The 21,167-nt window shown below is 32.4% G+C and overlaps 2 protein-coding genes and 1 long non-coding RNA gene across 4 annotated transcripts; 1 reads left to right on the forward strand and 2 right to left on the reverse strand.

Moving 5' to 3' along the window:
- The first annotated feature begins 236 nt into the window (after positions 1 to 236).
- LOC114916421 (uncharacterized) lies at positions 237 to 1,278 on the forward strand. The gene is made up of 3 exons (XR_003804874.2): positions 237 to 394; positions 767 to 835; positions 980 to 1,278. It is a non-coding gene; the product is annotated as an uncharacterized LOC114916421 (long non-coding RNA).
- Positions 1,279 to 3,319: 2,041 nt separating this feature from the next.
- Positions 3,320 to 6,394, reverse strand: FLA16 (FASCICLIN-like arabinogalactan protein 16 precursor). The gene is made up of 3 exons (XM_020371968.3): positions 4,971 to 6,394; positions 3,714 to 3,834; positions 3,320 to 3,614 (listed from the first exon to the last, which is right to left on the reverse strand). The coding sequence occupies exons 1-2, from the start codon at positions 6,241 to 6,243 to the stop codon at positions 3,776 to 3,778; spliced, it is 1,332 nt and encodes a 443-aa protein (XP_020227557.1). The 5' UTR covers positions 6,244 to 6,394; the 3' UTR covers positions 3,320 to 3,614; positions 3,714 to 3,775.
- A 4,250-nt stretch (positions 6,395 to 10,644) lies between these two features.
- LOC109809841 (E3 ubiquitin-protein ligase RHF2A) lies at positions 10,645 to 16,370 on the reverse strand. 2 transcript variants are annotated; one of them, XM_020373244.3, is made up of 10 exons: positions 16,289 to 16,370; positions 16,111 to 16,187; positions 15,318 to 15,449; positions 15,156 to 15,202; positions 14,379 to 14,441; positions 14,187 to 14,295; positions 13,735 to 14,099; positions 12,767 to 12,874; positions 12,319 to 12,683; positions 10,645 to 10,888 (listed from the first exon to the last, which is right to left on the reverse strand). In XM_020373244.3, exons 3-9 carry the CDS (start codon positions 15,441 to 15,443, stop codon positions 12,371 to 12,373), a joined length of 1,131 nt encoding a protein of 376 aa, XP_020228833.1. In that variant the 5' UTR covers positions 15,444 to 15,449; positions 16,111 to 16,187; positions 16,289 to 16,370; the 3' UTR covers positions 10,645 to 10,888; positions 12,319 to 12,370. The 2 variants fall into 2 exon arrangements, with proteins under 2 accessions (XP_020228833.1, XP_020228832.1); XM_020373243.3 differs by lacking the exon at positions 16,289 to 16,370 and having other exon boundaries at positions 16,111 to 16,268.
- Positions 16,371 to 21,167: the final 4,797 nt, after the last annotated feature.

The raw sequence follows: 21,167 nt of genomic DNA on the forward strand, positions 1-21,167 counted from the left end.
ATATGATACATAGTCACATTTTTCAATTTACTTAAAAAAAATATATATATATATTCGACCATGTGTATAAATCAGAACAGTTTGAAACCACATGTCATAGTTTCTCATTCATGTAGAATAGTTCCCATTGAAGTACATGTAAGGTAACTAAATTAAATTTTAAAAGAAATCTTGCTAGACTAGCTAGCATCACTCGAGTTCTACATATAACCTACCCAGCTAAGATTGAGCGACACTTCACACATTACTCTCTCCCTCTCTCTTTTTTTCAGTGTTTCTATCTCTTTTTCTGGTTAAAGTTTGAAAGAAAAATACACCATGATAGATGTCCTGGGTGAAGAGCAGATTCTTGATTTTAAAGAGTCCTTTGGCTTGTTTGCCAAAGATGGAGATGGTGAGCAAACTTTCTCCTTTTTGTAGTGTCTAAAATTTTCATAAAATGGGTACCTTCTATTCAGTTGAATTATCCTCATCAGTATCATACATGTGCATATGGTGGATGTTATAAATTGTGTGCAACTTATTATCTTAGGGCACATAACCATGGAAGAACTGGCCACTGAATTTGATGAGTTATTGAGCTTGATGACCAAGAAAGTGAAAGTAAATTATGTTCCTTATTTTGCATATATGTATATGCCACTAATTAAGTCCTAATTTGTTCATATTGACATATGTTGCGAAAGCTTCAAGTCCTTTTTCATCATACAATAACCAAAGACTAAGATCAGTTATGTGTTGTTTTTCACTTGGGATATTGATGCAGAGGGGGGAGCTCAAAAAGGCTTTCAAGGATTTTGACAAAAACCAAAATGGCTATATATCAACTAGTGAGGTATACATTTTGTTTTTCTTTAGGTGGTATTTGTTTTCTTTCTTTGATCGCAACATCTTTTCAAATATTCATTAACATCCATAACATATTTTCTGAAAATATTGATGAAGTGTGGGTTTCAGATAGCTAACGTGAACAATGCAGGTCGGGCCAACATATGTTGCAAATTAGCTTACAACTCTTTTTCTTGAAGAAGTTGGAGTTCTTGCCATTTTTTTTCTCAACCTACGTGCACCACTTCATACATGACATAATCAAAGGAGAAACACAGATTATAGCTTCAAAAGTGAATCAAAATGAAACACACATTATGCAGAAAATTATTCTATTTTGAACTTTTTAAAATATTTCTTTTTTTTTTTTGGTCATGATGATCATATATATCTTCCTCCAAAGACAATCATGTTCAAGTTAAAGCAAAACTCTCGTGTGAATACTAAAATTCAAACTTGAAACTATGATTAAACTAAAACAATTTTATAAATTAATTTAAATATTAATCATAACTTAGTTACTTTTAAATTTAATAGATAATTTTTTCCGCTACTTAATGCCTTACATTGCACCGGTAACTCATGCTCGTTTCAATACAATTGAATTAAATCACTAAATGTTCAAATGGGATATTTCTTCTGCTGGACAGTAAGTTTGAAATGGCACAACCAAAGGGCTTGATCTAAGTTCATTTCTTTTGCTCTTTCAATGCTTCCGGTGATGGTGGGTGCATCTTGGTTGCTGTTTAGTTGTTTAGCATGCCCGCTTCAATTTGATCAAATGTCAAATAGAAAGACATAAAATAGTCATAATAAAATCTATCATTATTTGTGTAAGGTTGATAGTGGATGTATTATCATCTACCCTTGAAGCCGAAAGGTTGTGTACCCTTTGAATTGGGAATCGATATGTTCTCATCTTGAAGCACCTTTGCGCTTGAGGTTGGAGGGTGGGTACCCTTCCTAGCTAGTTGGTATTCGATATGTCATTGCTGATCTAATTTCATTAAGTCGGTATGAACTACGAACCCAGCTTTGTCTGTACAAGAGCCTAACACACTAGGTTATATTAGGGACATTTTCCATAAAATGAGAGTAGAATTTTAATCACTTCTTAACATTGCAAGTTTTTCCGTAAGAAAAATAGGATTGCAATGCGTGAGGACACGCCTATAAAACTTAGTTTTGGTAAAAGAGAAAAAGAGATTTTACCCTTTGAATGCTCTAAAACTAGGTCAATCCTGAAGCGTAGGACTTTTTTTCATACCGAAACATTAATAATCAGGTGTCATTGATTATTAAATGTGATAACAAAGAATAAAAGCATCGGCATACACTATTGTACAATGAATAAAACAAAAGTCCAAATTGTTTATTAGATCGTATCTCCAGCATCCCTAGATCCTTAAACCGGCAAGGAAACAACCAGAGAAAGGGAAAATGATGACGTGCATGTTTAGTTTTATGTCAACGAATGTTACAAATATCACCTCTTGGCTAGTACAAATGCCAGTGCTTCAAGAGGATTAGAGGAAAAGGTTAACATCTCATGGTGCACGCATGCATGGAATCAGCCTAGCGACACGACTTTTCTTACGTGGAAATAAAGGAATAAGTGCCTGTTGCTGTTTGGTAACACGTCGTGGACGAAAGCTATATGAATTTTTCACATCAAAATGTGGAAAATTAAAACGTAGATCAAATGCCGACACTAAACCAAACATGTCTTCACTGTCAAAAATAAAATAAAATTATCTTCGTATTGAAAGTGGTGTAATTTTTATTTCTATATTATAATTTAAAAAAAGTGTTAACAATACACTCTTTATTACATTCTTCTTGACACACTCAGATTTATTTATTAGAATTACAAAATAATAATAAAAAAGAATCATTAAATAAAATGTAAAACTTATTAAATTTTAAGCTTTTAATAAATGTCAACTAATAAAAAATTATATTTAAAATATGACAGGAAATATGTTTTCATCGTTTATTTGCAAGATGTATAAAGTGAGGGTGAATAGTAATGTGTTTCCTACAAAAGCACAAACACGAGGTTACATCAAGAGGCTTTTATTTTTATTTATTTATTTAGCCCACCAAGAGGCTTATAATATAATCACCGACACCAGCTGAGGCCCAGCAAAGCAAGACCATTTAGCTGTTCTGTCTTATTCGGCAAATAATAAATTCCACAACTACTTCTCTCCTTCCTCCTAACACAGTATCTGTATCACTGCCACCATTAGTTTTGGCTTTCCGTGATATAACCCCTCAACAACACCTTCCCTTGCCTCTAAACAAAGCACAGCTCCATTTCTTTCCTTCTTTCTTTTTTTAGAAGAAAAATAAATTCAGCTGAGAGGTCCACCTCATTAGTTTATTTTTTTACATAAAAAAAAATTCTTATGCTGAGAGGTCCATTTCATCGTTAGTTGTTTTCTTTTTTTATAAAAATAAAAAAGTGGTAAAGAAAACGAGTTGGAAGTTGAAAGGCATAATAATAAAGTAGATTGTGTATGACTTGATTCACATACATACAAGCAATAATAGTAATAAAAAAAATATAACAAAACAAAAAAAAAGGGGCAACCAAGAAGGGGCGTCGGTGGTTATTTACGCATAGAGACGGAGAATCAACATAAAATAAAATTTAATAAAAAAATGGTAGTATGTAATTACAGTATGAAGCAAAATGACAGAAAATTTGTTGTGTTCTGTGTAATCGCTCTCCGATTATAGATTCACGATGCATCTTTTGTATTCAAATGATTACTCTACAACTGCATAATGCAAGCCAAACAATATGAATCAGATTAGACTGTGTTATTCATAGAAATGAAGTAACCGAAGCAATGAGTTATGAGTGGTGGGTAACTTACCATGGATCGAGTTTACATACATTCACTCTTTATTATTTTTGTGATTAGTTGGGAAAGCGATTTCATTGGCAGACTTGTCCAAAAGCTCCAAACATGCTACAGGCGGCTTCCAGCAACTTCCCTGCCACATGCGTTTAGGTAAATTGTTAAGTCAACGAATAGCCAGGCAATTCTATTACACATTCACATGCAAACAATAAAAAAAACAAGTTACATATTCAGAGGTTGATTTTTAAATCCCTCCTAAATTCGTAACAAACAATTAAATTGTTAAAAAACGGGAATCAAAATATTATGTTAGTTGACTATAATAATATGGTGTAAATAAACGATACGAAACCACAAAATGAAGGGTGTTGGTGTATATAATAATCAGATTAATATAGACAGATAGCATTTTAGCACCTAAGTTGGGCTAGGTGGGGAAAGTAGAATGTGGATTACAGCTTGGCACACCGAATTCATTTTAGTATACGGTTGATTAATCACATGGACTGGCTAGGACAAAGAGACAGACTATTCAGACTAACAGAAATCAAATTCATTATAAATCACCCTTTTTGTCACCATCACTGATATTTGGCTAGTTCCTCGCCGCTTCAGATAAGATACTATCTATAAGGTGCATTTGAGTTTAAGAGTGAAAAAAAGTACTATGGAGTAGAAAAAATTATGTTAGTTAGATAAATAAAAATAAAAAGAAAGAAATACTTATTATTTGGATGAGTAGAAATGTAAGAGTAAAAAATAAAAATTATATAAAAAAGAACTTTAATACTAATTAAAAATATAATTAACTAATTATTCAATCTATTTCCTTTCTTTCCCCCTTCAATTTTGGGGATAATCTTATTCTTCACCATCGTGGCATGGGTCTGTTGGAAAGCAAATTTGACACAGTAGTTTTTAACTCTCAGAGCAGAACCCTACTGCAATGCAATGCAATGCAATGGGAAACTTTTGTCCTCTTCCATGAACCCAATAATGCGTGGAAAGTGAAAACCAAGACCTAAAACTATGTAGCTAGCCCACAATAACAAGAGAAGAGCAGATGGCTTCACACGTGTGATCATGGGTATTCCATTCCATTCCATTCCACAGCCAGAAAGGTTAAGGTTAACGCCATAAATATAATGACGGCCCCAAAATAAATGCTAAACCTAAACAACTTTACCCTAAACTCACTCACCTTGTTAAAAATCAAGCGAAACCCTAAGAAATTAATGATTGTAATTAAGTAAAAGAAAAAAAGAATACCTCTCCTTGGTTTGGCGGCGACCTTAACAAGTGGAGTGGTGCGGCGGGTGCGTTCTTCCTCCTCCTCAGGAGGGAAAAGAACGCCGTCAATCCCCTGGACGGAGATTCTCCCATCGGTGTAAATATCAGGATCAAAGAGGTAGGCGGAGGAATCGCCGTGACCGAATTTAACGGAGCCGTCAGACTCCTGCGCCAGAACCTTGTGCGGTAACCGCAGCGTATCGTAGCGAACCTTACCGAACCTCCTAACCGCATTGTACATACTCTCTTCCGTCTGGTACTCGGGAATAATGTGAAAGTACATAATCTGCTCCGGTGCGCCCGGTTCGCTCAACTGATCCGTCGTTAACTTCGCCATCGCTTCGTCGTTTGGAGCCAAAACGGTTAGAACGTAACCCTCCGAAACCAATCTTCCCATTTCGGTGGCCAGCGAGGTCAGGTTCACCAGAATATCCGCCATTTCATTGTATCCTCCGTAATGCAGGAGCGTGTGTATGAAGTCCTTCACCTGCCGCTCGCCGTTGAAGTGGTGCCGCGCTCCTCCCGGTCCCGGCGCCGGCGCCGGTGCGATCGACGGTCCCGGAGCTAGGGCGTCGTAGATCGGGAGAACCGGCGGCGCTCCAGCAGGTACCGGCGCGGGTTTTTTCAAGCGGTGAGTGCGGGGATCGACCTCCGGTGCTCCCTCCGGAAGCACCGCGGAGATGGCGGCGAGGTTTCTGCGGCGGTTGAAATCCTCCTGCACGGATCGGGGGACGATGAGGCGCTCGATGCCGTGGATGACGCCGTCGGGGCGGAGGACGTCGTCGGCGCGGAGGATCTCGGCGGAGTCGACGGTTTTATGGCCGGAGGGTTTGGTGGTCAAATGCAGGCGGTGGTCGGAGAGCGTCTGGTGGTGGAGGTCGGCGGCGGGCCAGTGGTGCGAGGCGATTCGCGTGGGCAGAATGTGTGACATTAAGAGCGTCTGGAGGGACTTGAGGTTGCGAGGCTCGAGGAGGAAGCGTTTGAATTCGGGGTCGAGGTGGCGCTCGAGGGCTTGGTTTCTAGGCGCGAAGATGGTGATGTTGTGGTGGCCGACGGCTTGTTCGAGAGTCTGGAGGAGGAGCGCTTTCTCGACGAGTTCGGCGAGCTCGGTGTAGCGCGAATCGAGGAGCGCGACGAGGATGGAGTTGGAGTTGATCTGGGCAGAGGCGGAGGAGTTGTGGGGGAATGCGGAGTGGAGCGGGAGAAGGAGCAGGAGGAAGAGCGAGACAGCATAGATGGAAGAGGAATCCATGGCGCTCGTGAGTTGTGAGGAGAAAGAGCGCGCTGGTAATGATTAGTGATGAAGGTAAAAGTGGAGTGAGAAGAAGAGAAGGCAAGACTCAAGAGTTGAAGGAAGCGTGGAAGTGGTTAATGGTTGGTGAGTCCCTGTCTATTGCCTTTGCTTAATCGTTGAGCCTCCCTCTGCCTGTATGTTAATATGTTTATACAATACATACTATTCTGTGACAGCCTGTATGTGGGACCACACGCCAACTCATGCGCTGCTATTGCTATGCCCTCACTCGCACCTAGCCCAGCCACCACTCCCTATTACTCTAATTAATCATCAAATTCAGGTTAACTATGTTACTATTATTATTAGTTTTCCATCTTAAATTAAATGAATTATGAATTATGAATTATGAATTATGAATTATGAATTATGAATTATGAATTATGAAGATGCCACGTTAATTCCACCTTATGTTTCTTATTAAAAGGAGGGTGGCCGAAACGTGAATGTTGTGTCTGGCAAAGTGTCGGTGTCCCAGAAGAGAACATACACAATCAGCTTCATTTATTTTCTACGCTCTCTTTCCTTCAATTTCAACACTCAACACTCTCTTCTACACAGACCGCGACTTCCCCTCCTACGGTGGTTCTTTTGTCAATTATCATTATCTTCACTTCTCACTCACTCTTTAACCTCCACATTTCATTTTCACTTCCACTTCAATCACTATTTTACCTTCTGCTTTCTTTATGTCTCCCCTCGTCTTACAACTTTCTTCTATAATAAAAAAATTGCAAACCACACTACCCTATATTATAATAAAACTTCTATCCACCCACCTCCAAATATGTGTTTCGTTTTATATTTGCTTCTCTACAATAATTATAAATATCTTTTCTCCATTTCTTCAGATCCAATTTCATCATTCACTTTTTTATTTTTATATCTACTACCCATGTACCGCTGGAAAATAAAAAAAATCGATTCATGAGCATTGTAGAAATCGTATTAACATGTATCTTTCTTAATATTAATAATGAATTAAATATATCATTGGATGTACACCAAACGCATAAATCAATTGCCATGCCAACCTTTTGATCTCGAGTTAAAAAAGAAGAAGCAATTTCAATATTGTACATGTTATAAATAATATCATGTTTTGTAAATTGAATGAGTGCTAGCTTTTTTACTCTATAATTTGTAAATTTATTTATTTTGTGTATTGCATAGTTTAAATACTTCTTTGTATATAACTTTGAACAGAGTAATAATAAATAATAATGATTTTTATATATTTTTAAAATATTAAATTTTATCTATCCTGTAAAAAAATTAAAACAAACTTCAAACTTTTAACTCAATTTTAATCTGTCATTTAATTAAATGTAAAACTATAATTTTAGTGGTGATAATTAGGATAACATGTATAGAGTTAGGGGACAACGAGGCGAGTCTGGTACTGGTTTCATAATACCTGTTCTCGTTCCCGCGACTTTAATTCATCCTCGTACCCGTATCTGTACCCGTCGGGTATATAATTTTCGTCCCCATTTCTGTCCCCATCGGGTATCGGGTAAACCCATACTCGTACCAGTAAAAAATTATTATTATTTTTTTACAAAAAAAATACACAATATTTTTAAATTATTTTTTTATTATATTATAATTATAATTAAATTATTTCTCTATCTCATATTTTAATCAAGAGATTTCTTAATAATTAAATAACTATAAATGTTTCAGATTATAATAAATAATTACACATAATAAAATATTAAATTTTTTTAACATAATTCAACCAGGAACGGATACGGGTATATACATACCCGTACTGTACCTAGTTTAACATATCATATTTTACCCGTACTCGTACCCAGTCAAACCGAGTATTTCCCGTCAAAGTTGAGATGGGTTCGGATATTAACCACAGTACGAGTTTATTTGTTATCTCTATACACAGCCTTAGATAAGTATCTTATCATCCTCATTCAACTTCTTATGGATGAAAAGAAAAGTGAATTATACTATTTAAGAGAAAATTAAAATTTAATCAAATAAAAAATATTCACTAAATTAGTCAACTTAGATAATGAAAAAGAGAAAAATAAATTATTTTAATAATAATAATAATCTATAACAATATATAAAAATACTATAATATTTTTGTGTGTATATCTTTAAAACATTTTCACACTTTATTTATTTTGATAATCACACATCGTTTTTTTTTAATGTAACACAACTCAATAATTTTATTTATTCAAAATAATTTTGTATTTAATAAATTACAATTTCTCTATGATATTATAACTTTCACAAACAATATTAACAAAATATGGAGTGTCTTTATTTTGTTAATAGTAAATAAATTAATTAAAAAGGAAACTATTTGCCTCGCCTTAAACGAGAACGAGGACATCTCTAGTCTTAAAACTTTCTAGTATTAGAAAATCCCTAACAAATTACAATAAAACCACTATCCACCCACCTCCCAACATGTGCTTCTTTTTACATCTAAACAATCATAAATATATTCTTTTCCATACGATCTGATCCAATTTCATCATAAATTTTTTAATGAATGAAATATTACGTGTGGATTTAACATTACTACTTATGTCTACTTTTCTAATGCTTGCTTCACTTGGCAAAATTTATCGTCATCACAATAATCCTCGTGCACAGAAAGCACTTGACAAAACCACTATAAAACGAAAAGAGGAAGAAAAAAAAACTAATTTAACTGGATTTTAAATCTTATATTAAGGGTATGTTGGGTACACCTTTTTTTAATGAGAAAACAGGAAGAAAAAATATAATATATTCTTTTATAGGTTAAAATTAGTACATGTATAAACTAATATGTAAAAATTTTATTTTATTAATTTATTTAAATTTTATTTTTAGTTTATACATAAACTAATTTTGATATATGAATACATTCATTTTGATTTTTCATCCCATTTTTTTATCTCTTAAATTTTTTTTTAAAGAAGTTTATCAAATATAACCTTAAGATAGTAAATCACTATGTCAACTTAGTCATCAAAGATTTGAGAAATATACACAAACTTTGAAGTTATTCATTTTTTCTCAATCATTATACATCAAAATCTATACAGCAATATCTCATTTTTTTTGAAAAATAATTATATCTCATTGTTGTATTTTAAATTTTTTACCACCAATATATATTTTAAAGATGAAATTAAAATAAAATGCATATACAAAAAAATACAGCAACTATTATCTTTAAAAATAATAACCACCTACTTATTATCTTTTTACGGAATACACATTTATTTTTCCCACGAAAGCACTGAGTCACTTTTTCCCGGCCAGTAATAATAATTTAAACATTGTTATTCCTTGACCTATCGATTCGATTATTCGAAATTGTAACAATTTGCTATTTGTTTAGGCCTTTTCTTCACAGCAACTTTTCGATTATTCGAAATTGTAACAATTTGCTATTTGTTTAGGCCTTTTCTTCCCCGCGGGTACCCGTTTAATATTATTTCTTAAATATCCTAATTATCCTTGTACCACATAATCCTAAAACTACACTCTCTCATCTTATTTTCTTACAAAAATGAGGTTGATGAAGTTATCGACATGTGTTAAGCATGTTATAAAATTATGTTAGATGTATTTTGATTAATTTTCTAGTTTTGATTAGACCAATAAAATTTATGTATTTTAAGTTATTTACTTTCATTTAGAATTATGAGATTGAATTATTGTAATTTTATGATGAGACTTTAACTTACTTGTGAGATTGATATATTTTAAGTTATTGATTATCTTGAATTTTTATTATTATTTTAACAAAATTAACGTTAAATAAAAGTTTAAAATTAATATTAAATTTTTATTTTTAATATTTTAATAACATTAAAATATAAACTTAAAATTATTTGTAATATAATTTTTTTAATTTTTTAAAAATTTTATAAATATCCATGGATATTCATGGATATTCAAGAAATTCATGAATACCTGCTTAATAGATACCCGCACGTAGGGACGGAGCCAGGATTTCAATACTGGGGGTGCCATATAGGGGGTGCCATATAGTAATATACATATGAGTTTATATTAAAAATATGAGTTTATATTAAAAATAGGGGGTGCCATATAGTAATATATATGTATATAAAAAAAAATTAAAATTGTTGGGGGGGCCGTGGCACCCGTAGGTCCCCCCTTGGCTCCGTCCTTGCGGCCGCCGCACGGATATAAAATGGGTATGGGGTCAATTTTTATTAAGCAGGACGGGAGCAGGTTTACTATTACCCGCTTCCATGGGACCTCATTTAGTTGGAATGCCCGAAGAAACATGTAATCTAGTTGCCACCTTCTCCTATAGATCGACTTGTTGATAAGCAAAAAGTAAAAGAATTGGGGCAAATCACGAGCACAAGTTCCCTTTAATTTCATACGTTTTTCCTCCATGAGTACATTTATGTCCAGAATACATGCCAGTTTAAAATCCATTCCACCCAGACACTTTAGATACACACAACTCTTCACGGTTTCCGGCATAATGTATATACATAGAAACATTAACTTTTAGGTATAAGCACAGTTGTTTTTCATATTCTAATCTTTATTGCAAAGCATATCTGCTCCTCAGCGTGTCATGTCTGGAGAAAGTTACCTGAGGAGTTAAAAAATTCGAGTGAGACCAAATGTGTAATACGCACCAAAGGATTAGTAAAATGAACAATTTCACACACACACTACACTTTAAATATTATGTTTATGCTGATAATTTTGTTTTCTTTTAACAGCATCAGAAAGCAGTTAGAATCATGCCAGATTCAAATATTACACATGAGCTCACACAAAAATTTATCATAGCTTCATCTTTTGATCTTCTGAAAATATAGGAAGAAAAAAAAGGCCTCAAATTTGTGACCTTTTTTTTTAACCAATTCAATTAAATTGGTGTTGGAAATGAAATTGGAGGCTATAAAGACCTCCCCCTATCATGTGGAAGTTGGTGATGGCACAAAAATTCAAGAGTTAAATGTCTAATTTGACCTTGTTGATCCAGGATTGGGGTGTGTGTAGGGGATACTTTTTGCTTTTACAAATGCTCCTTCCAAGCTTTGAATTAATGAGGTACTTAAGCCCTTTCCTATGCAAATTTGTTTTGGTATTTTCTCAATTATATCTTAATATATTAGTATAAATGAGGCGGAGCGGCAAAGTCAGTAACCAAGAAGAGGAAATGTAGTTTTGGCTGCAAGGAGTTAAAAGTGTTGAGTACACATCATCTCAAGGTCTCAACAAGAGGAGTTTCTGCAGATCCTAAAAAGATGGAAGTAATAGCTATTTGGTTATGAAGGTTGTGAATATTCTTAGGTCTTACAAGATACTAATGTAGGTTTATTGTGCATTACTATTGAAAAACGACAAATTCCAGTAGAATGCAGAAGCTCAATCAGCTTTTGACAACTTGAAGGAGATCAAGACTCCAACTTTGTTGTATTAGCTGAATATTGAACAGAGAATAGGGGGCAGATTAGATAGGATAGGGAGGAGGAAATAAATTTAGAAGACATTGTAATACAGAAAGAAACAGTTTTGACAGTTGGAGAGGTGTTGATGATAGACAGGGCTCTGAAACTTCCTTGAGTTGTATCTCATTCCTTCTTCTAGAGGAAATCTTTCCAAGAGAGTCTCAATGTAATAATACATTTTCATGCATTCTTTTCTCTTTTCATCCCTTTATAATAACCATAGCACACAAAACATTTCCAATTAAAATAGCATTTCTAAATAAACATATTAACAATTTATTTGTACCCCAGAACAACCCCACGACAGTTATTACCTCACTATCATCTTATATTTTCCACGAAGGAAAGAATTAAAACGCTATCCAATCTGTCATTACTACTGAGCGCATTTCTAAGTCCTAACACCACTTTTACCAGTCAAACTCAATCCTTCTATGTTCAAAGTTATCCCCTAGTAATTGGGGACGTTTACAATATGCACCAAAACAGCTATTTAGTTTAAAAACATAAGGCAAAATCTGTTAATTTTTCTTTGAAGGTTAACACAAAGATCAAAGCTTACCTTCAAATATGAGACGCTGAGGAAAGATGCATTAACAGAAGCAGATAAGAGCTCAATTTAAATTTGAGATAGCAGAACAAGCAGGTGGAGTATTGTTATCATGTGAAGAGTTCTCCCTAGTAGCTTCAACATTGTTCTGGTAGCTTACCCCTCCCATGTCACGACCCTCCATATGATTTGATAAAGAAGTACCCATAACTCTATTATTTTCACTAGTTTCAGGGGACTCCAGCAATCCGGATACACTATCAATTCCAGTATTCACCACTCTCCTTGTTTTTGAACCAACTGCTGACATGGATGAACTACGAGAGAATAACCTCTCCCTCCATCCCCTTGCACCCTTTGAGATTGACTCTTTGTATCTTAGTCACAAGATAGGTCAATATCAGATAAGTTTATTAGACAAATACAGTTTGCACGTCCATTATATTCTAAAAAATCATACCTTACGGACAAACAACTAAATCTGGACCGCAGAGAATCAGAAAATGACTGGAATTCTGATGGCCCTTCTCTATCTTGGTTTGTTGGTGAAGAATGATCAGTAGAGCCTCTGCAAACATATAAACGCACATGGTATAATTTACTAATCCGCAAAAATAATGATTCATAAGAAAATAAATTGAGTAAATTACTTTTTTCTCCTGTATTTTATGTTTATTGTGCATACCTCACCTCTATCACGGAAACCTACATAAAACACTATTTACAAACATGCATTACAATGAACTCTAGAATATTTAAAGACTTAATGCTTTAACAAAATTGTTAACTGAGTTCATTAACAATTAAAAATTCATATAATGAATCCCTTAGGCATGACAACACTTTGGACTTAGTTGTAGCATTTTATATATAAATACAAATGAACTTTTAGTAGCTTTTCAAGATAGATAGGTGTGCCAAGTAAACACATTCTTAATATCTCACATCACCTAGAGATATGGCCGATGTGATCCTTATAAGGCATGGGTTATTCTTACCTTATGAACTAGTTTTGTAGGGTTGATTTAAGACTTAAGCCCAAATCCTAAAATGGTATCTGAACCTATTCTAAATTTTTTATCTAGCCACCACAAGTTAGGCCCAAAGTCCAAATTCTATAATGGTATCAAAATCTATCCTATATTGATTATTAAGCCACCTATATTTGTCTATTCCAAGATGTAAGAAATTGTTATTATTGGATCACCCACATCTGTCCATGCTCCAAATGCCCATTGTTAGGAATGACTCGCATGAGGAGGTGCATAACTAGAAATATTACCAATTTAGTCCTTATAAGGTGAGGGTAATCTTCACCATACGAACTAGTTTTGTGGGTTGAGTAACACCCTAAGCCCAAATTCTAAGACACATAATATCAAAAAGAGTAGAATTATTTATGTAAATAAATAATATGTCCTTAATGACCTATCATTAAAGTAAACTCCTTGGTGATTTGTTGTCATGACAGTAGATCCAAAAGCTGAAGAAGGGCTTTGAGTTTGAACGTGCAGGATCTGTTGTGATGGTTCATCTCCATCTGATGTTATTAGGGTAGATGCACTTCTATTGGGAATTGCAGTTGGTTCATTTTCTCCAGCAACTGAATCATGACCTAATGAAAGTGCGATAGGCTGAGTTGAGAACATTGAGAAGTGTGGATGACCATGAGCTGAACGAGTTCGCTGCCCTTCCCTCTGACCAAGTTGGGCTGCTCTCCTCATCGCTGCAGTAGTAGCTATATGTTGAATTACTCTATCTTCAAAATCAGGATCATTCACACTCATGCGCAACTGCAAAGTGGTAAAAGCAGTATTAACATAAACAAATGAAAGAATTGTGATGTAGTTAAATAAACAAACACTCAATTCATTACTAACATGCTGCAATTCATAATCATCAAAGGCAAGTTGATGAAAAATAGAAGCATTTCTTGATGTGGTAACCCTCAAACTTCTCTCCTGTTCTACAGCCTCAAACAATTCCTGGCTGCCATAAAATACATAGAAGTTTAATAATACAACCAACAAAATAATGATAACATACATCCTAAGAGAAAAATCATAACCAACCTAGAAGGATCCTTCAAGCTAATAGGTTGCCAACACATAGGACATTGGGAGCTTCTCTGACACCTAGAAACAAGAGCCAGAAACAATTGTCAAAGTATATTCTTCCATTTATTTTGTTTGAGAACAGAAACTTTATGACCTAACTACTAAGATATAACAAGAATATCTTCAACAGTGAAAAGACTCCCTCCCACTCAAATCTAGACTACAAAAATGAAAATCATGTGACTATTTTCCAGCCAAAAAAAATCAGCAAAGTCCAATCTCAGATCACAAGTCATAACCAATGTGAATACCCTTAACATTGATGAAAGTCGGGAGAACCAAAAATAGGACAACATTCCAATTCATGCTATTGAATAAGTCAATGAAATTGTGATTTTCACGAATGCTTCATCATTATAAGGCACAGGAGATGATTTTTCTATGCGAGAACTGAAATTCACATGTATCTTGTATCCATACTAGTAGGATTTTGCTTCCAAATTCTTTTACTTCTAATAGGCACCAAGACCCGAATTTTTGGTGTAGGTAAATTTAAATGTTCTAGGATATGCTTTATACTGAACTTTGTGTGAATATTATAGAAAACTGAGGGGAGGTGGAATTTAAGCACAAGAGGAAATTCAATTAGAAATTAAAATTGAAGAAAATTATTAAATGGGACATCAACAAAAGACCGAGATATGTTAGATGGATTTTGTGAAAACATACACAAATAGAAGTCTGAAATTTGAGAGAGACGCATATTAAAAATTAATGGATATTAAGATGTACCATTCAAGAATGCACTGCAGGTGAAACTCATGTTTGCATGTAGTGACCTAAAAAAAAAGCAAGAGAAAGAAAATAAGCAAGCACAATTGTTCTTCAAATAAACCATATCTTCTTATGAATGTATTTTAGAAACAACAAGTGACATGCAAAAGTATATATTACCGTTGAAGGATCACTCTTAGAAAACTCCTCAAGGCATATGCTGCAAGCATCATCACATAAGTCTTGAACCCCACCTTCAACAAAGGCCGCAGCTGATGAAATGTGACTTTCTGTCTTGCCTTCCATCTCCACCTACACATCAGCCCACAACCTCAAAGTGAGATGCAATATTCTGCTTGTGCAAGTCACAGTATTGTGATCATGCATAAAAGGAAACGCACTAGGAGTCATTATCTAAAATCCATTTCAATAAGTAAATGCAGAATCCAAAGTCTATCTGAAATCACCAAGTGAACAAAAAAACTAACAAGGAAATAATGCACACATTGGTACTCTACTTCTCCAAACTCCTAACTAGTTTAAGCCAAGTACACAAATGATAAAGTAAAAAATTAAAACGGTCATCCAACTAACAGAAAGTTCACCGAAGAATAAAGAATAACTTGTGTTGTAATGTTATAATAATGATAAATGTAGTTTCTTACTGTCTGAATTTAATTGATAACTAAAGAAAAAATCGTCGTTTTGGAAGTGAGCCTCAAACATTTGATCACTCTGATAACAATTATAAATTATCCTTAAAATATAAGATGGAATATCTCAGATGTAGAAAACTGTCGTCATTAATTTTATATATTCATGACAAAAAAAAACCAAAAAATTTCAAAGCAAGAGGATCATGTAAAAACAGGTCAAGCAAATAAAAAGCAACCCCAGATAGAAATAAAATATAAAAACAAATTGGAATTGAAAGGGCAATAAGGAATTTAGAAAAAAAAAATATATAATATACCTACGGCTACGGATGCATGGGAAGAAAAGAAAGGGGAGGGTCACGAGACAGCCATGGAGAGGAGGGAGGGTGGAATGCTAGAGATCCATTGCAGAGAAAGAGAAAGGGGTTGAGTTTAGAAAAAAAAAAAAAAAAAAAAAAAAAAAAAGAGGAAGGGGAATGACACGTTGTGCAATACCCATTCCCTGTCCCAACCGCATCTGATCAGAGGGACAACAAAATATTTTTGTTTCTGTCCTCCTCCAACTATCACTTCATTCATCATTTCTATCTTAATCAATCTCTAATATTTGTTACCACTACAACTTTTTATACAATTTAAAGTTTTCTTTTTAAAGAATCCTTATAAATTAAACTCTTGTATTAATAGTGTAATGTAATCAACTAAATTCAATAAGTAACTTAAAATAAATAAATAGTATAATAGGAATAAACTAAATCATATAATATTAAAATTATTTTATTACAAGCCTGACATTTATTAATTTTTAATTATTAAAATTAAATATTAATGTACTTGTAAAAAAATATTGACCTTTCAATTTTTTAATATTAAAACATTCAATAACTATATTATTATTATTATAATTGATTATATACAAGGAGTTAGTGAAGAAAATAATTCTACTTAACAATTACTTTTGAAATATGTTATACCTTTTAATTTTCAACTTCTTAAAATTATTTTTAGCAATAATAATACTATTTAAATACTCTTTTGATCTCTATAATTATGTGAAATTTAACTTTTATTTTAATCTTTATATTTTAAAAAATATTTTATTTTAGTCATTATTCATATTATTTTGACTTTCTTTAAAATTTTATTATATATTTTTATAAAAACAAAAAATATATAAATTTATAAAAAATAATATATATAAGAACTAAAATAAAATATTTTAAAAGGTAACATTAATCTTTTGAATCCATCTCCTCCTCAATTTGAAATGAGTTATACTTAGTATTCACACACACAAAAAAAATAAATAATAATAATGAGTTTTTTTTTTTTGTCATACACAAGTACACATAACATAAATGAAAAGATAAAAGCAAAAATCTCATTTTTATTTTATATTTTTACTAAAAAAAATTGTCATACACAAGTACACATAACATGAATGATAAGATAAAAGCAAAAATCTCATTTTTATTTTATATTTTTACTAAAAAAACAATATTTTTAAGTATTATACTTAGGGCACACATTTGCTATGTACCCAAATAACACCCATAAGTATCTAACATAAATATCCATCTTTTTTTAGAAAATGCTTTTGGTGTGTTTAGGGTTTATTAGATTCAGATATATACCTACATTGTATATACGATATTATTTTAGGAGTATCTATTGGATAAATAAAAAACAAAAAATATCTAAAACAATGATACATCATATTTCAGAAAAATACTTTCTAAAATTTAAAAGAAAAGAAAAACTCATTACTTTATCACATTTGAGGTATTTTTCTTGTACAATAAAATTGAATATAAGTTGTGCATAATATTGAAATTGAAATATTTTTTATGCTTGACGAATTGAATATAGATCTTATACAATATCCAGATTGAAGTGTTTTTCTTGTGGAGTTAAATTGAATATAGGATTGCGATAACATAAAATTAAGGGAGACTTCTAAATTTTTTATAGACAAAAAGAAAAAAAAAACATAAATGAGACGGATTTAGATACTAATGGAGATGTGTATAAAAAATTAGGGTTGATGACTACTTTTATATATATATATATATATATAAATATTTTTAATATAAAAAAAATGTATTCAACAAATAGAGAAGTGTCAATAACAAAATCCTTTAAAACTTATTCAATGGCCCAAAGAAGGATCAGATTTTTTTTAGGCAGATGATAAACACACCTCCACTCTCATATAAACACACCTCCTTTTTTTTAAAAAATATATAAAATGTCTAAATTACCCTAAAAAAAATGAAATTATTAAATTTACACTCCCTTCCCCGCACCCCACACCCTCCCTTCTCCGCACCCCCACACCCTACACCTCCTTTTTTCTCGAATTGCCGTTCTTCCAGCACTTCGACGCACACTCTGGAATTTCTAAATTTAGCTCATGATATGCAGTCTTGTCTTGCACACAGTAAGCGCACGAAACTTTTCCCAAACATCCACTTTCGAAAAGAGAACAAACCTCCTCAAAAGAAAATTAAAAAAAGGTCCTTTAATTCTCCTGCGCAACCATCCCATCCCGTCCCATTTATTATTGCCTTACATGGAAGTGCTAATTCAAATCACCACCATGCCGCTCTCTACCTGAGGACCAGAAAATCCATTGCATGAGGCGGGCCCTCGACTCCTCCGACGTTGAACTCGTGAAGCTCATGGTAATGGGAGAAGGCCTCAACCTCGACGAAGCACTGGCCTTACCCTACACGGTTGAGAATTGCAGCAGTAATTGAACCTATATATCGCTGCTCTTATTTATTATATATTGCGGGGAAGGGGGGTGTGGGATGAGGGAAAGGGAAGTGCGGGGAACGGGGTAGGGGAAGGGGGTGTAAATTTAAGAATTTTATTTTTTTAAGGGTAATTTAGACATTTTATATATATTTTTTTAAAAAGGGGGTGTGTTTATACGAGAGTGGAGGTGTGTCTATCATCTGCCTTTTTTTTATCAATGTAAAACAAGGCCTTGTAGCTATAGCTCCAAAACTTGTTGGGCTAAAACTGACGGTCCACTTCATTATAAGACAAATTTTGAATGAGATCAATTTAACAAAAAAAAAATTCAGGTAACAACAACATCGTTGCTTTCAAGATTAAGAATAGGTTCATGATACATGCACCTCCTTTTTTCTATAAGTACACCTCTTTTTTAAAAAATAATAATAATTAAAATTTTAAAATATTTTTAATTTTTTTATTTTTAATTTTATATCTACAATATTTAATTTAGTACTTTTTTTTTCACATATTTTTCCTCATTTTTTCAATTTTTACATGTACCTCCTTATCTTTCTTTCACTACACCTATTTTGGTAGCATGTGAAAACTAAAAGAGAAAAAAAATAGTATGTGAAAAAAAAGAAAAAGTAGTAAATTAAAAGTTGAAGTGTAAAATTAAAAAATTAAAAAAAAAATTACAATATTTAATAATTTTTATAAAAAAAATAAAGGAGGTGTACTTATAAAAAAAAGAAGGTTTATATATATGATGAGTCTTAAGAATATTTATGACCAAAATACATTTTTAGAGCTAGATATGAACTTCATGCTCTCCCTATCAACTATTTTACTTTATATTTCAAAGTTTACTAAATTTTATTTGACATAAATATATTTTTATTCTTTTAAAATTAAAATAAATTTATCTTTATCTCTCAATTTAAAATTAATTTTTTCAATTCTTATAATTTCTTAAAAGTCTCTTTACTCCCTCAGGACCGCTAGTAGTATTACTAACAATTATAAACTTTTTGAGTTATTTATATAGTACTAATTGAATTTATTATAATATTTTTATTAATAAAGACACCAACAAGATTTTATGTGAAAAATTTATTTATAAATTTTATTTGAAAGACTTACTAATAACATTAGGGACTAAAATAATTTTTTTTAAAAGATTACAGAAATAAAAAAATTAATTTTAAATTTGAAAAATTAATCATAAATTTTCCTCCTATTTAAGAGATTAAATACATATTTAATTCTCTAGTATTTGATAATTTAGTGTGAATTTCTTGTTCTCTCAATCAACTAGTTTACACTTGAACAAGTCAACTAGCCATAAATTTAGAAGGCTTATTACCCACTATGCGCGATTGCTGTGTAATAACTCCAATGAGAAGTAGTATTGATACTAGTATAACCACATTATATAGACATGACAAATAAATACCTCTAAAAAAAAGTCAATTTTCAACTACCGTTATAAACACCTCTATCCAACCATTTTCTTCAAGGATTTGGCTAATTTTATGTTTTTAAATCTAATTATTTTTGTTAAAAAAATACTTCAAAAGAAGTCATTTTTATTAAAGCAAAAAGAAGTAATTTTTAAAATTATGTCAATTGATAAAATTGATTTCAAAAATAAAATATATATTTTACATTATAGTTGAATTTATATACATTATTCATAACTTTTATACTGTTATTGAATTATATATTGTCATTGGTGGTTTGGCAATCAACTTATGTAATAAATACTTTAATAGTGACATTCAGGACGATTTTTAATTAGTCTGCAATATGAATATGATTTCGATAATAGTAAATGAAAAAAAAATACCTTTTAATTGTTAAATAAAAATCATTAATTCTTAAACTTATTTTTAATATTAAATTATTTTATTTTTGAGTGAGTGGATGAAGACATGACACATACACTTCATCTATCTTCTTTCTTTTCCTTTTTTTGTAAAGGAAAAAATGCAGACTCATAAGAGGGAGAGAGAAAACCTTACACGTCTCTTTCAGCAACTAAACCATGCTTTTTGCTTGTGAATAAGAAATATGAATTAGAATCAATACGCACAAAAAGTGAATAAGAAAGTTGATAACCGAAAGAGCCAAAAGTTAAAAACATGAGATGGGTTTTGTGTGATATTGGTGCATATCAAACAAGGGTCAGCACATGAGTAAGAGTAAAAGATACCAATCTAATATCTGCATATTTTTGTGAAGGGAATAAAAAATGTGTCATGAAAATGGACCATTAGTATGACTATGACTATGACCACAACCGCCCAAAAGACTGAGAAAAAGAAAACGTTAAGTGGGATCTTAGCACAAGGGCTAGATAATAAATTGATAAAAAAAAAAAAAAAAAAAATACTGTTTCATTCTCTCGGGTCAAGTAATTTCAATTCTTTAATGTCATTATTTTTGGATTAAGTGCCAAATATGACCCTTTTTTTTTCTTCCTGTTTTTACTTTGGCAAGACTATGAAGAATCAAAATTGTATATGTCATTTTTTTGGTGCTTAAATTGTATATATCATTAATGAATGATCAGATTAGGATTTGCAGTCTACAAATATCCATCTGTAACATTGTAATAAGGGTTTGA

Source organism: Cajanus cajan, chromosome 6 (genome assembly GCF_000230855.2).
Source record: "Cajanus cajan strain Asha chromosome 6, NIPB_CcT2T_4, whole genome shotgun sequence".
NCBI lineage: Eukaryota > Viridiplantae > Streptophyta > Magnoliopsida > Fabales > Fabaceae > Cajanus > Cajanus cajan.